Source organism: Corvus brachyrhynchos, unplaced genomic scaffold (genome assembly GCF_000691975.1).
Source record: "Corvus brachyrhynchos isolate BGI_N302 unplaced genomic scaffold, ASM69197v1 scaffold101, whole genome shotgun sequence".
In the NCBI taxonomy this organism is placed as follows: Eukaryota; Metazoa; Chordata; class Aves; order Passeriformes; family Corvidae; genus Corvus; species Corvus brachyrhynchos.
Window position 1 is genome coordinate 3,597,420 of NW_008237239.1, and position 14,874 is coordinate 3,612,293.

The window sequence follows — 14,874 nt, forward strand, 5'->3', positions numbered from 1 at the left end:
TGCAAAACTGCCTTTTGCAGTGAGAATGGATGGTGCTGCTCAAAGCAGTGAGAGTGCCTGTGCACCAGGGATATGCAGGATTGCCAGATGTCTGGGACAAGTTTTGACAACAGAGATTTCTGACGTAGACATCTTTCAGAATTCTGGCCAAGGACAAACCCTCATGTAATACTTTAGGCTGTGAGAATGCAGATTGTAAACCTTCCATGCCTGGATCCAAGTGATCAACATCAAAACACAGTGCTACATCCTTTGCATTCCCCTTTATTTAAAAGCTGTAAGAAATGAAAATTCCCTGTATCATAGTATCATGATATGCTACTATGCCCTCACTATTCTGCATGTTGAATCATTTCTCATATGTCATCAAACAGGTATCAGAAAGGTCAATCTCTTGGAGTATTCTCTCAAATGACTGCTTTATTCATTTTACAGGTTATTTGTGAAATCCTAGTAATGTGCACTCCAATGCAAACACAATCATCTTTTTCTTGTTTTCTTCCTCACTAATTCTCTTGCTTGTAAAAATGAGTTACCTAAATTGTGAATGTTTTGAAAATGTTTCTGTAAAATAAGTAATCTATCAGATTTACAGGAACCAAGGCATAGTTGGTCACCTTGGGTGTGCAAAAAAGCCTTACAGTGGGTGAAATAACACCATTCTTAGCTTTGAGAGACTGGTGTAAAACTAGGAAAACAGGACCAGGGGGAAGGAGGTGTTTGCACCAAGTAGATTCCCAAACCATATTTCAGTACTCTTGTTGTTCCTTAGATTAGCCCTTCAGTCCTTTCCCTTATGGGGAGTGGAATCACAATATTGTTTCAACTTCTGTGGCAGGTGCATGCAGCAAATCAGGGTAGTGGAGCTTTCCATCCATCACACAGTAATGAATAACTTCTCATGGAAGCTGATATGCCAAGAATTCCTCTTTTGTACCCACTGAAATTGATGCAAATCACAAGCAGAATGGATGAGGATCAAATGCTGCCCAATAAACTCAGGAACAGTACAAACTGTGATTGCTCTTTACTGTTTTGACACCAGGATATAAATTTTGGACTATTTCTGCCTATAACTGATTTTCACTTGTAGCCCCCAGCCCTTAAATAATATATGCTCCAAGGATTAAGAAGAATAATTTTTAGACAGCAGACAACTGCAAGCCTCTTAACATTATTGGGCACTAAGAAAAACATTTATGCCCTAATCAGTTGATAAGCACACTGAAATAAAAGTCTCTAAATTCAGTGGTGGCTCTGATAGATACTGAATGTCAGCAATACAAAATATAATACAAAAAAAAAGATTATCCCCCCAAGATATTTTCGGCTTTAGAAAGCAAATTTTTTCGTATTTTCCTTGATAAATGATTTTAAATGATTTTAGTATTCTTCTCCTCAAGATACTAAAAATGCAGAGATAGAGCAGAACAAAATGTAATGAAGAAAAATGAATAATTATATTAGAAAAATGTAACTTTTAAAAGAGAATGGAAATTCAAAAATACATTGTATTCACATCAAATGATTTCAAGACATTTTGAAAAGATATTCCAATAGCATCACACAGATGGATAACACAAGTATGTACATATCCTTTTTTTTTTTTTTAAGTACTGTCTTGGCCTAGTTTTTTGGTGCACAGTTTTAGAGGGCTAAAACTTGAATTATATGTATTGAGTAGCTACAGCTTTGACATCTATGACAATTGTGTCCAATACATTATGGACAGACAGATAAAACTGTGCACCTGAAAAATCAGTATCAAAAAATCAAGGTCACTTTTAAGAATGTATTTTCAAATTACAGTGTGCCAGTACACAATGGAAAATAATGTGCACTTAATTGCTGACTTCCACTCTTTAGACATTGAGAGTTTGCTCATAAATTTGGGAAATAGGGCTGCCTGGGTGACAATATGCCATCCTCTAAAAGTGTGTTTTTCTCAACTCCCTGTTCGCACACCAGTGTGGGCACAGACACATAAACTTTATATTGAAACATTTAACTCCGTTATTTTTTGTAATGAATTCTACCTAAAAGTAATAAAGAGTACTTACCTTGTAGCTTAGATAACTTAGCAACAGAGTTTCAAAGAGACTTATTACAGCTACAGACACCTTAAGTGAAGGGAAAAAATGAGTGTATTAATACTAGCTTCTAGAGAATAGATATTAACATTATAATGAAAATAAATGATTATATAAAACAGCTTTTCTGTGAATCCTCTGAAACCCTCTCAGCTAAGAGAATTTTGCTTGAAGCTTAGATATTGTTATTTTTCTGAGTTTCATTTATTCCTAAACAGCACCAAAATCTTTTCACATGACAGGGAGAGAGAAGAAGGAAGCTGTAAATAAGGAAAGCCAGTCTGCTCTTTACTTTCTTGTGAAGATGTTATGAATATGCAGAAAAGCAAACATTTTTCTTACTGTGTATAATTCAGAAAGTTGAAAGCAGCAAAATAATATAAAGATGAAAAATTTTAAGATTTAAATGCAGCTGAGCTCAATTTCCCAGCCTTAAATAGACTAAATGTAGTTAGTTATGTACTAAATACTTTAAAAATATTTTAACAGTCAGATATCAAAACAGTAAAACAAAATACTTAAATCATTATAGACATTAAATAACTATAAAACTTACTTAAGTCCTTTGCATAGAAAATATTTGTATTTTAATGTTGTATTGTGGGAATATTCCATCAAGATGGATTCTATCAAGCTGGAGCCTGAAGTCAAGCCTCAGGATTTCTAATTTTAAGTCAATGCTCCCTACTACTGAAAATTCCGAAGAGTGCACAATCTAGAATTTAAAAAGATGCTATGAATTGGGAAATAATTAAAATATGCAAAATTATTAAAATAGGCAATCAAAATATATCCATTTCTCCTAGTAATTACTACTGACTTAGATAAACTCAGGCTTTATTTTCATATAAATTCCTACCTTATCAAATAAATGTATCAGAAAAGGGCTGTATCCATAAGCAAATAAATATCTCAGTATTTTTTACTTAAATTTAATAATCTGACTGCTAGGTCAAAAATTATTCAAACTGTGCATATTCTAAATGTATTTTCATCAAGGGTTTCTTCCCTTGGAAAATTGTGTATTACACAGAGGTACAATTATTGTATTGGCGTGGCACCAATCATGGTGAGAGAATATAGCAGTATAACTATTCTGGAAGCTTCAATAGAGAGTTTTTTCTTAGTAAAAAACCACATTTCACAGAGAGAATCAGTTCAGATCAGCTGATCTTTATTCTTTTGCTGTACTTGGTGTTCAATGAGATTTCCTTGCTGCTATCAACATTTCCAAGTATCCTTTAACACTGCTACAATTCTGTAAATCGATATAATCTGCAGTTGATAAATGGCAATAATTGGTCATTTACATATTACCTGTAATCCCCATAAAGGTAAGCTTCGATTCACCCAAATAATGGGAGACCTGTTCATTATAGTAAGAAAACAAATATGAAATTAATGATAATCTGGTGTTTCAGACAAAAAAAAAGTTGTACATGTGAATGGAAATTAGAGCAGCCTTATTGAAAAAGAAAATTCTCAGTTATAAAAACTTTAAATCAGTAGTTATCTACTGAATATTGGCATGTCTTGTATTTCTAATCCAGAGCAAATCATTAGGTTCCTGTGGGAAACTGACAATCCTTTTTTGTGAACATTTTGCTATCTGTGTAATGATATAAATGGTATCCAAATCTTAGGGGCTGTCATATCTTAGAAAAATCCTATCAGTGCTAATAGGCACTTGATACAGCACCACTGGAATGGGACACTCTCAATGGCACAATAATTTCCTCTTAATCATTTACTGCTACTCAGAATTGGTTTTTTAAATTAAGGGCATCCTTTTTCATTTCTGCAAGGTGTCAGCATTGATGGAACCCAGATCTCACACCAGCATTCAGTCCAGCAGTTCATTTTGCAATAAAGAGAAACAATTAAAATACTAAATGCAGTTTGAACATTCAGAAATATAAGTAATGGCTAGAGATTTATGGAAACATCCCTACTGTATGTCAAAATGCCACTATTCCAGATGGAAATGGCTTTGTCTTCCTGTGTTTCTCCCCTTCCCACCATTCTGTGGACTTTTTGTTTGCTGTTTTAAATTAGGAACTCACCAGTCAATTGTTCCAGGTGTGTAGTTTTGATTGGAACAACTCCGGCTTAATTCCTTACTGATAGTTGCCAATACCATCCATGCAAAGTCCATTTCCATTAGCAAATGTATATGGGAACACAGTCATAAAAACACATGGGAGGAAAGGGATATTAATTACATCATTAAGTGGTCTGTGAAATGCATGCAATAGTTTGAAACCCAAGGCAACCAATACAGACATTTTTAAAAGTGAAGCAGCTTTTAGAAAGTACTGCTGTACTTTCTTATGTACGTGTTCCATATCCGTAGATAAAAGACTATGAAGCATTCCAGGTTACATTTTTTAAAGATTTCTTTTCGAATTTAAAAACAAGACAACTGAAATGATACTTTGTAAAGCTGGACTAAGTACACAATATATACTGAAGATCAAGAGATCCTAGAAATCCTATCCCATGGATAGGCTGTGATAGAAAGACCACGCTCTCAATAGGAAAGACTGCACCAAACTACACTTGATAACCTCTTTGGAGGATGTGAGGAGGGCTGGAGATTCATGCAGCAGTATTTCAAGTACAAAATTGTGATACCTAAGTAAAAATATTGGCTATTATGCATGGGATGTTATCTTGCTTTTAATTGCTGGCACAAATCTTCCTTTCAAATGGTCATGTAAGGATGTGGGAATATGTAATCTGTAAATGATGAAAAATATCCTTGCTCATCCTTGGCAAGCAAGGTCAGCAGAAAATAAAGGGATCTGCAGCCCACAGATTGGCAACAACTGTATTTTTACCAACTGTGAGTGGGACAGTGCTAAACTGTACCCATTAATAAAGATGCTTTATGTCTTAAGCTCTTTCCTGTACACCCGTTGTGCCTGAATGAAAGAAAATTCCTGAAAAACAGGAAATGAATCTGATGACAAGAATTCCTCCCAGATTTGTCACTTTAAAACCAACGAGGTGAAAACATTTTCTGTGGCCGTGCTTTCAGCATGCTGAGTAGTTTCTTCCATGGGGCTGTGACACAGTACCTAGAAATTATTTTTTCTTTCATATTACCACATCCTTAAGAATGCATTCCAGCAGGAGTTTTGGTATCCAGCCCTCAGGATCTCCATAGCATTAATGGGGTGCCGGTTGTTTGTCTGGCACAGTTTCTAAGACTGGGCCCTTAGTGAGCAGGCAGGAGGACTTACCTGACTCTTCTCAGGCAGACAAATGTTATTCAGAGACAGAACACACCAACTACTCTCTCAGATGTACCACAACACCATGTAAGGGAATAATATATATAGAAAATATAAATACACTGTCTGGTGAATTGTGATACACCTGGATTGAAGGGCGTGTCAGGAAAGGTGTGAGGCATATGAATATGCATCTTTGCATATAAATACAAAAGTATATTTGGCACAAGGTCTGATATTTTAACCTGTCCTGCACATCCAGACATAACCATGCAGTATAATACACTCATTTGGGCTCAACAGAGATCTCATAACAAAAGAACTGCAGCATGCCACAAACCATGGTTAGATGGAAAATGGTAAGTCTCTGAGTTGCTAAAATGCCTAAATTTCTAAGGATGGATTTTCTCTTCTCCACAACTTTTTATGAAAACTTTACTGGTTGTTTCTTCTTATTGAAGAGACATTCTAAGGTATATGTGGAGTCAAAAGTAGTTTTTTACTGATCTTGTTTTTCAGAAAAATTTTTTCACAGCCCTTTTTCAGATCTCACAATTTCTCACAATAAATTTTATCACAGCCCTTTTTCAGATCTTACAAGTTCTCACGATAAATTTTGACCAAAAGAAATCTCAAATGCATCTTCTGTACTTCCTATTCACATATCCTTCTCTCATTCACTGCTGAATAAAGCAAATATTCTTTACCTTTCTTTGCTTTGGATTTCATTCTTGTAAAGCAGAGTATTTCTCCTGTGCACTAGCTTTTTTTGGTATTACCCTTATTATATTTACCTGATATTCAAATATTAAAATTAGAAATCAAACTCTGTCCCTTGCCTAACACTGTGTGAAAACTGCTGGTTTTATCATCTCAAGCTTAGCGTTTTCTTATGTGTTTTGTTTTTTTCAGCATTAAGGACAAAAGAATCAAATCAAGTGAAAGGAAGTAAGTTAGTAAAAAGTGATGCTTATTAGCATTAAAAACCGAGGAGATTCAATATATCCAGGACACAAATACAACAGGATTAAATAAATGATAATTTCTTCTACATTTGGTGATTAATTGTAGAACACATTAAAAAATAAGTCACATAGAATACCATACTGACAGTTCTTGGTGTGCAAAATCATGCATTATATCCATAAATCATTGTGAGTATAGAATGTACTTTTGGTCTCACTCTTCTGAAGTGTTTAGAGAAAGCAGAAGGCTAGAAAATGATCATCAATATCATCTGCATGAAAGCTTAGTTTCATGTATTTATCTGTCCATTTCTGGGATCTGGAGTTTTAAGTAAAGTTATTTAAGCAAAATCCTAAAAGAATTGTTCCATAAACTGGGAATCAGACATTTGCAACTTTACATAGAAATGTTATGTAATAATAAATCTAAGTTTGCACAATTACATCTAATGCACAGTATCTAAGGAGAGAGCCAGGATTATTTTAGTAGCAAAGAGAAAAAATAATATTGTTATTTTAGTTCTTATTTCCATTCACAATGTAAGACCAGCTTTATAATTCTTTCAAAATATCTGTGAGACATAAAAACAAATCCTTGTTGAAAGAATGCCAAACAGGTATTCATTAATTTATTTCTTGCAACTTATATAATGCTTTGAGAGCAGAAATGAGAAAAAAACCCCAAACATTACCATCCAAGTCCTTGTGTAGGGTCATCCAGGAGCACACGAACTATGTATAGGAAACAGCTTAGTAGCTTGAGAGAGAAATTGAATAATCGTATTCTCAGACCTAGTTTAAAAAGAAAAGAAAATACTGAAATAAGTTCAGGGGTTTTAGTTTCACCCACCTTTAAGGTAAAACTAAAAGGAATTTGAATAGTCCTGTAGTAAAAAACTATGCAATGCTTTTTAAAATACAAGATACAGCAACATCAAGAAGACATACTGTCAACCATAGGCGGGCATATGCACCGGCCAGTACTTAAATATTAATATCTAAAAAAGTCTTCATGCAGTAGCTTCACATACAGAATATATTAACTCTATCCCAACTTATAAAATATTAAACTGGAGTTATTTAATGTTGAAGTCGAATAACTATGCATTCAAGAATCACAACATCTAAAAGTCATGCTGAATGCACAACTGAACTGAATCAACAACTTGTTCTACAGACCATGGGAAAATTGAAATGTTCTAGCTGAATGGATATACCAGAAGTAGTATCACAAAATATTACACTATTTCCCACAAACATAGGTTTAATGCACAAAGGCATTAAAGGATTCCTTCAAAGGGATCCACATGGACACTTACTTCTATCACATGGGCAATTTATTTCATTGCCAACTGGAGCCATTAGCTACTACAGTGGAATTTCAATATGTGATTTTGCAGTCATTAGAGGATTAAGGTTTAAACTCTCAGTACTGCTATAAGATTCAGCAGACTTTTTTGCTAGTGTGGATATTTGCATCTGACTCTTAGATGTAAGCTTTCATTTACTAATTAAGTTAAAACTGTTAGTTGATTAATGTTCAGTGACTGGAGGTCACTTTAGCATTAATTATTTTTAGTCTTGCAAACTGAGAGTCCAGTTCTGCATGGCTGAGCCCTTCTGTCCAAAGTAGAATATTCTGACTGAGTCTTACCCAGATGTGAGTTCCCTTGCCCCAGTCACAGCAAGGACATTGTGGTTTATTGTCATGTTGCAAATACTTCAGCAGGTCTGCTGAACTCAATGTAATTATTTCTATCTTTTAAGAGCTACAGCTTCATAATGCATACCCAAAGCTGTGTGCATACATTCCCTTCTAAGGAGAGAATCATACTCATCTTATGGTAATATTACTTTTTTTTTAACTTTACTCAGTCCAAAGTTCAAAACAGCACCTTACAGATAAAACTGATAAATAAGTTTTTATATCTACTACTTCCTTTCCCATGAAAACTCCACCTAATACAAAGAGAAAAATAGAAAATGGATTCTTAAATATTTTACCATGCAATTTCTGAAAGAAATCTTAAGGTTTATTACATAAAACTGCTTATTACTTTGAGTTGTGAAGTTTCAGTTATCACATAAGAACTGGATGGACTTCTACAGCATCTTATTTCTGTGAACTAAGGGTTAAAATCCTGTGGTTTGGGAGAAGTCCCACAGCTGTTACTGGCAATTGGGTTTGAGAACATAAACCTAGTGATTCCTGCTCCTCTGTCAAAGTAATTAGCCACAGATTATTTATTCCCCAACATGAGTGAAGTGGGGGAAGGAAGGAATTCGGAAGGAATTCGGAAGGAAGGAAGGAAGGAAGGAAGGAAGGAAGGAAGGAAGGAAGGAAGGAAGGAAGGAAGGAAGGAAGGAAGGAAGGAAGGAAGGAAGGAAGGAAGGAAGGAAGGAAGGAAGGAAGGAAGGAAGGAAGGAAGGAAGGAAGGAAGGAAGGAAGGAAGGAAGGGAGGGAGGGAGGGAGGGAGGAAGGGAGGAAGGGAGGGGTGTTATGGGGTGTTATCCTATTATTTGACTTGGTCAGTGCTATGATCCTCATTTGCAGCTTTTTTGAAATGTTGCTGAAGAAAACATGCATTGTTTGTTTGTCCTAACCCTCTTGTCGAAGTCTGTTGGAATATGAATGGTTGCCCTAACAACCAGGCTATTACAACTAGAAAGGCAGATAATGTTTAAAAAAAACCACAACAAACCTAAACCAACAAAAAAAGGCAACCAGTTTTGTGTTGTCTTTCTCAGGCAAGTACAGAAGTCTGTTGTTTTTCTCCTGGTTTTGAGTTCTGTAAATGTTATACTTGGTGTGAAACACTTGTTTTCTGCATTGATAATGGCCTGGTTTCTATCATTCCTTTGAAATGATATGTTGGTTTAAATGCCAAAAGAAAATGGTTCTTTTCTGATTAAAGGCTACATCAATACAGGGGACTGATGCTCCAGCCTGCTGCCCTAAACCCTTAACTCTCAAATCTTAGTGCTGATTGGAACTCAGGCTCTGGGTATCTCCATAGGAATGGCTGTTTCCCTCAGAATGTGAGGCAGGATTTTCAAAGCAGCCATGCTTTCATCTACGGGTTCCAGTCAGCATCTACAAAGAGCACATTTCGTGGCTGGGGTTGTTTATAGAGCAAGGCAAAGGACAGGTTCTGTATCACTGGTGATTGGGATTATTAAAATACAAATACGTAACAACAGGCTTCAAGTCTGTCCTGGGTCACCTCTCCCTGCTCTGTGTGCCTCAGCCATCAGTAACATATGCAGTCACCCTTGCTAAAGTTTGGATAATTAACGCAGGCCTAACAAATGCTTTTTTTTTCTCTGGTAGAAAGATTCTGCAGCCCCCTACCTGGGGATTCACCTGTGAGTTGGAAGCAATGCATGCGTTCCACTATCATGGAGATGCAGGATTTCAAATGTGGGAAGGAGGGGGACAAACACTACAGAAGGCATTTAAATCAGGTTTTCAATTATTATTCTGTTACAAACAAGCATTTCATAGTTGTTTGCTTCCTGGCTATTTTTGTTCTGTATTTCACATGCTGTCAATAAATCAACATGGTCTGCTTGATTTAATTTCTTTTTCTCCATTCAGAGCCAGATTGCTCAAGTAGCAGGGTCATTTGCACAGAGTGTCTCCATATTTTGAATATGAGTGGTGCCTGAAACTTGTATTCAGCTCCATCACTCATGCACTGTTATGCAGTTACGTATCGTTTAATGGGAATGCAATTTCACTGTGTCTATGGAACGAAGTTGTTACATACTCTTGTCTTATTTAAAAGAAGAATTGATAATATCATTTCAAAATCTATTTTTTTTGTGAACTAAATATAACTATGTCAAATCTTAACATTTCCTTCTCAGTTGAAAAAAGTATCTGCTATTTTTGCAGGCATTTTTAAGTATAGAGTGATACATTATATTTTACTGCCTCTGACTGGGACTTTCACTTTTATTATAAATCCTTGGTGCTTTCCTCTGAAGTATTTTTGTAGATTAATTGTCAGATTTAGAGAGTTGGTCTAAACAGAGTGACAGATACCAGGTGAGGATTTTAGAATCACCTCCCATTATTCCTTTCTTGTAAGTCACTAATACATTGTTGGTTTTTAGCAAAATCATTCCAGTGGCAGCTGGCTTTAGGGGCTGGACCAAAATATACTCCTAATAATTCATATCCTAGTGATAGTTATCCTTCATTCCCTTTTCACTGACTTGAAACTTCACTTATTTTTTTCCCTCTGAGACTTATTGTTGGCCGTGATAATGCTGTGTGTGGTCCTGGCAAGTACAAGCAAGTCACACTTGTGTGAATATGTCATTTTCTCTTTCTCTCTTTTATTTTGGGGGGGTGCTGAGTGACACCTTTGTAAGATATTTTTTCCTACATTGTTTGAATTTGATTAGACATTTGCTTGCAGAAGACTCAATGAAAACTAGATTGACATGAGATATAGATGAAGGCTGGTTTCATCAGTTTATCAGTTTAAACAAGGATAATAATTAATAAAACAGTTGATATTTCAAGTTACTGGCCCATATGTGATTTAGATCAGGATAGCATTCTGTAGAAAATTCTTATAAATTCTAGAGCTGACTGCTCTGGTTGGCAAAACCATGTGATATTATCAAAAAACTGTTTGGTGAACAGGCTTGATTTAGTTACACTTTCCAAAAATTTGCTGGTCCTACTGACAATTATTTTCTCAATGACAGCAAGTCCATCTTTAATATGTGAAGGAAGGTTTTCAGTGCTCTCACTGAACGCTGACTAAAATCTACTGTCTTTGTTTATCAACTCCCTGATACCTCTGGGCAAGAGATTCCTCCAGTTTCAATGCAGGGCTGAATGAGTACACCTGACTGAGTGGCAGGTTGTTGTGTCAGCAGCAGCTTTTTGGAGACTTTCTTTTGGAAGATTCTGGTTCTGAGTATTTGGACAAGAACCAAGATCTGCAAAAGCAGAAGGAGTGTTTGAACTTACTAATACTGACTGCTTTGGCTTGGGGATTTTTTGTGTTTAATTCAGTGCTCTGGTGGCTATCCACATCATTCCTATGCTATTTAGGCACCTGAATTAAGATTCCTATGTGTGTCTAGGTAAGTGTAGTAAGTAATGCATTCCCCATGGATGAACCTCCAGAAACTTTGTTAAACCTGATTCTCTACCTAAGAAAACAGCAATTAATTCCAAAGCCCATATTGAAAATGTCACTCATTCACAGCCCAGTGCCTTTTTTTTCTTTTTACTTTCCTTTCAGGGGAATTTTTTTCTTGCTTTTCTTCCTTTCTTACTTGCAAAGTAAAAGAAGCTTAGCCAATAAAAACACCAAGTTCTCTGATGTAAAACTAGTATTTATTTGTTTATTACTAGCTCTTACAGATAGAAGATTTTTTGGTATGTTTTATTTTTAAAAGCTTGATCTAGTCTCCCCAGTTTTGTTTGTCTGGGTATTTTCAGATCAAAAAACTTCTTTCTTTTCTCTTTTCGGTCTTTTTCCAAACACAAAATCATGAAACAATTTCAACTGTATTACAAAGGATAAAATGTATTCTTTGTAGTCAAAAGCTTTATGGATAAAGCTATGGTAATTTTAGTTCTTTACATATGCAAGGCAAATAGAGGTAACTTCAGTCCTGCTACACAGAAGAAAATTGAGGTTAGTCACTGCTCTTCTGACCTAGGAACTCCACTGTTCTAACCAAGATTGGATAATATTCCATGTTTCCACCCCCCTGGACCAGCTGCATGGATGTATATAAAAATATTAATGTCTTAGTTCCTCCACCTTATTCCCTTCCATGATGGCCTATGACTTTAGGCATATGTGTCAATGAAGATATATTTAAAGTAGACTGTAGGCTAATGACAAGGACTACATTTCTGAGGTATCACATCCCCAACAGTCTCCTTTCCAATTTTTTTTTTGAGTGCAGATAAAGTTTGAAGTTTTAGGAATACTTAATAGAGTAGAACACTTCAAAAATCTGGGAAATTTTGAAGCTTTTTTCCTTTACCATCTTAAGTGTCTTTGCTTTCCTAGTCACAAGGTCATGACTTGTCAATGAGCATTGCTGCCAGGTCCATGCAAATTAGTCAACTTGATCACGACACAGAAAAAAAATCATGATTTTATTTAACAATTGGTGACGGCACCAACTGTTTGACCCTGAACTAAAAGGACATTATTTTCAAGTTTAAGTATTTTAACTCAGAAGAAAATTAATAATAACCTCACTGTTGCCTTCAACTGAATTTGATTTTACTTAAAGTATCACAAATATGCTTAACAGAAATTAATACAGCTGCTTACTTGATCTTTGGTTTTTGATGAAGAAGAGCTTTAGTCTCTCTTTAAATGTGTTTTCGTTCATATAGAATTCAACCTGCACCCTGAAATAATAAAAAAGAAAGTATTAGGATTGGCTATGAAAGATAACAAATCAGTATTTCAAAATAATTTGTTTCTCTAATCATCTATTCTTGATATAAAAATGGAGGGACATACAGTGAGTGTTCAACCGAAGCTTAGGTTTGAATGACTAAAGCTGAAATAAATAAAACTGAAATAAATAAAGCTGAAATAAATAACGCTGAAATAAATAAAACCAAATAAACAAAAAACCCCCACCACCACCAAGCAGAAAACCTTTCGTTTATCCCCCTTACATGCAGACTCATTTGGACATATTTGGACAATCTACACTGCAAAATAAGAAGGAGCTATGCTTTTGGGATTTTCACTGGATGACCATTCTCATATTTGATGTTAGTAGGGAAGATTTCTTTAATGTCCAAGTTAAGCCTTCCATCTCAGTTTAACTTTCCTCCTGTAAAAGTGACATTTTAATGATTCTTTTTTTTTTTAATCTTGTTCACACCTCTGTTACGTGTTTGGGTCTCAGTCCACTTGTTTGCATTCACCTATAACCAAATGCTCATGTACCAAACAAAACCGCCCTCTCTGAACCTTGTTTTTTGTCACCGTGAAATACTGAGAGCTGAAAGCAAAACCATGTTGTAATCACACAATATTGTACAGAAAATAACTCTCCTCCTGATTATATTAAAGCAACAGGAGCATCTTACCTCCATTCCCCTCAAATCTGCCTCAGTTTGAGAACTGTTCTATTATTGCCAAAGAATAAAGTAACATTGCACAAGTGAGTTACTTCCCTACATCTCCCTTTCCCTGTATATCATCACGTTTTGCACAGCTGAAAAAAGATGTTCATAAACATGCTTGAATTTTATTTCAGCATTTCTTCTCATAAGTCTTTTCTTTCATGAAACAACTGTACTTCAACTACTTGGTTTTATATGTAGTCATATTTTTCTAGCAGAATCCTGACTTTAGTTTTCCCCTTCTTGCATGTAAAGCTTTTTGCTGAAACAATTTTTTGTACAATATATTGTTATCAGTAGTGTCTCTCAAATAATTGTCTATACCATATATTTCTGTACACTTACGGAATTGGAGGCTTATTTACTTACGGGCTTAGAATGGGTGGCATCTCAGGTAATGTGACTTTTTCATGCTTGCTTATTACCAGAAATTTAGGCACATCACTTTGTAGGACAGGGTCATAAAAAGAAGGCTCTGTGATTCACTCAGTGAATCAGTTAATTTTAACTAGTCATTGCTTTTGGTGTGTTTTATTGTAGTGTTCCTTGTAGGATGGGTAATTATACTGCTTCCTATTCATAGGAAGAACAAACATAACCTTATTTTTGAGAATCTGTATTTTCCAAGGTACTTACTGTCATTAATGCAGTGACAGTTCTAGTGGGAATCATCTCCCCTGATTTGGCAGCTGCCACATGCTAAGTGTATACACTTAATCTTCAAAGATATATTTCAGGGGGGGAAACAAAGTGGCACAAGCTATTTAAGTAAGGGATGTTATGGTACGAAAATTTCGCTAATCACTTATCACAAAAAAGCAACATGTTACCAGTAGGCCATGATTTAATGATAAAGAGGAAAGAGGATGTGGGAGCTAATCCCCCTTCTATCACCAGCATTATGAATTGCTCTGATAGCCTTCCAACAGCTGTCTGCTTGGCTTTTCTTAGAAACCTGTGCTCACAGCAGACTGGGATTCCACAGTGCAGCAGTTTCCATGGCAAAATGGATTACGAATGATGCTAATGCCACTTCTGTGGCTCCTTCTCCTTCCCCTGACTTTTTTAAACTTTAGTAAAAGCTGTAGTGGCCTTCTGCATTTGCGGGAAATACATTATCACACATCTATAATCAATGTACTCTCCTGATACTCTGGCTACAGGAGAACATTTCACTTTGTTTCTTGAAGGTTGCTATTTACTAAGTGAAGTTAAGCATGACTGGCTGAAGGAGCCCCTGGCAACGACAGAAATCTCCAGGTACTGCTCTTTCCCAAGACTGCTTTTCATTTCTAAGGAGAACATGCATTCTACTTGAATGTTTCTTACATCTTTTAATGGTTAATATTTTACCTCAAGTATTTGCTCTTTTCTGTATTTTTTCCCACTATGGAGTGTAGCCTAGGAAAGGAGAATTTTGGGAACCTACAAAAAATAAATTCTGATCCTCC

At 35.7% G+C, this 14,874-nt stretch overlaps 1 protein-coding gene across 6 annotated transcripts in view; it reads right to left on the reverse strand.

Moving 5' to 3' along the window:
- Nucleotides 1–12,688, reverse strand: part of KCNT2 (potassium sodium-activated channel subfamily T member 2) — an 87,928-nt gene extending 75,240 nt beyond the window's left edge. For all 6 annotated transcript variants that reach the window (XM_017729706.1, XM_017729708.1, XM_017729705.1 and 3 more), the window contains exons 1-5: nucleotides 12,612–12,688; nucleotides 6,984–7,083; nucleotides 4,154–4,210; nucleotides 3,408–3,456; nucleotides 2,061–2,120 (exon numbers count right to left, since the gene is read on the reverse strand). In XM_017729706.1, the coding sequence (XP_017585195.1) occupies nucleotides 2,061–2,120; nucleotides 3,408–3,456; nucleotides 4,154–4,210; nucleotides 6,984–7,083; nucleotides 12,612–12,672 (327 nt within the window). In that variant the 5' untranslated portion in view covers nucleotides 12,673–12,688. The remainder of the gene's footprint in view (nucleotides 1–2,060; nucleotides 2,121–3,407; nucleotides 3,457–4,153; nucleotides 4,211–6,983; nucleotides 7,084–12,611) is intronic.
- Between the last annotated feature and the right edge of the window lie 2,186 nt (nucleotides 12,689–14,874).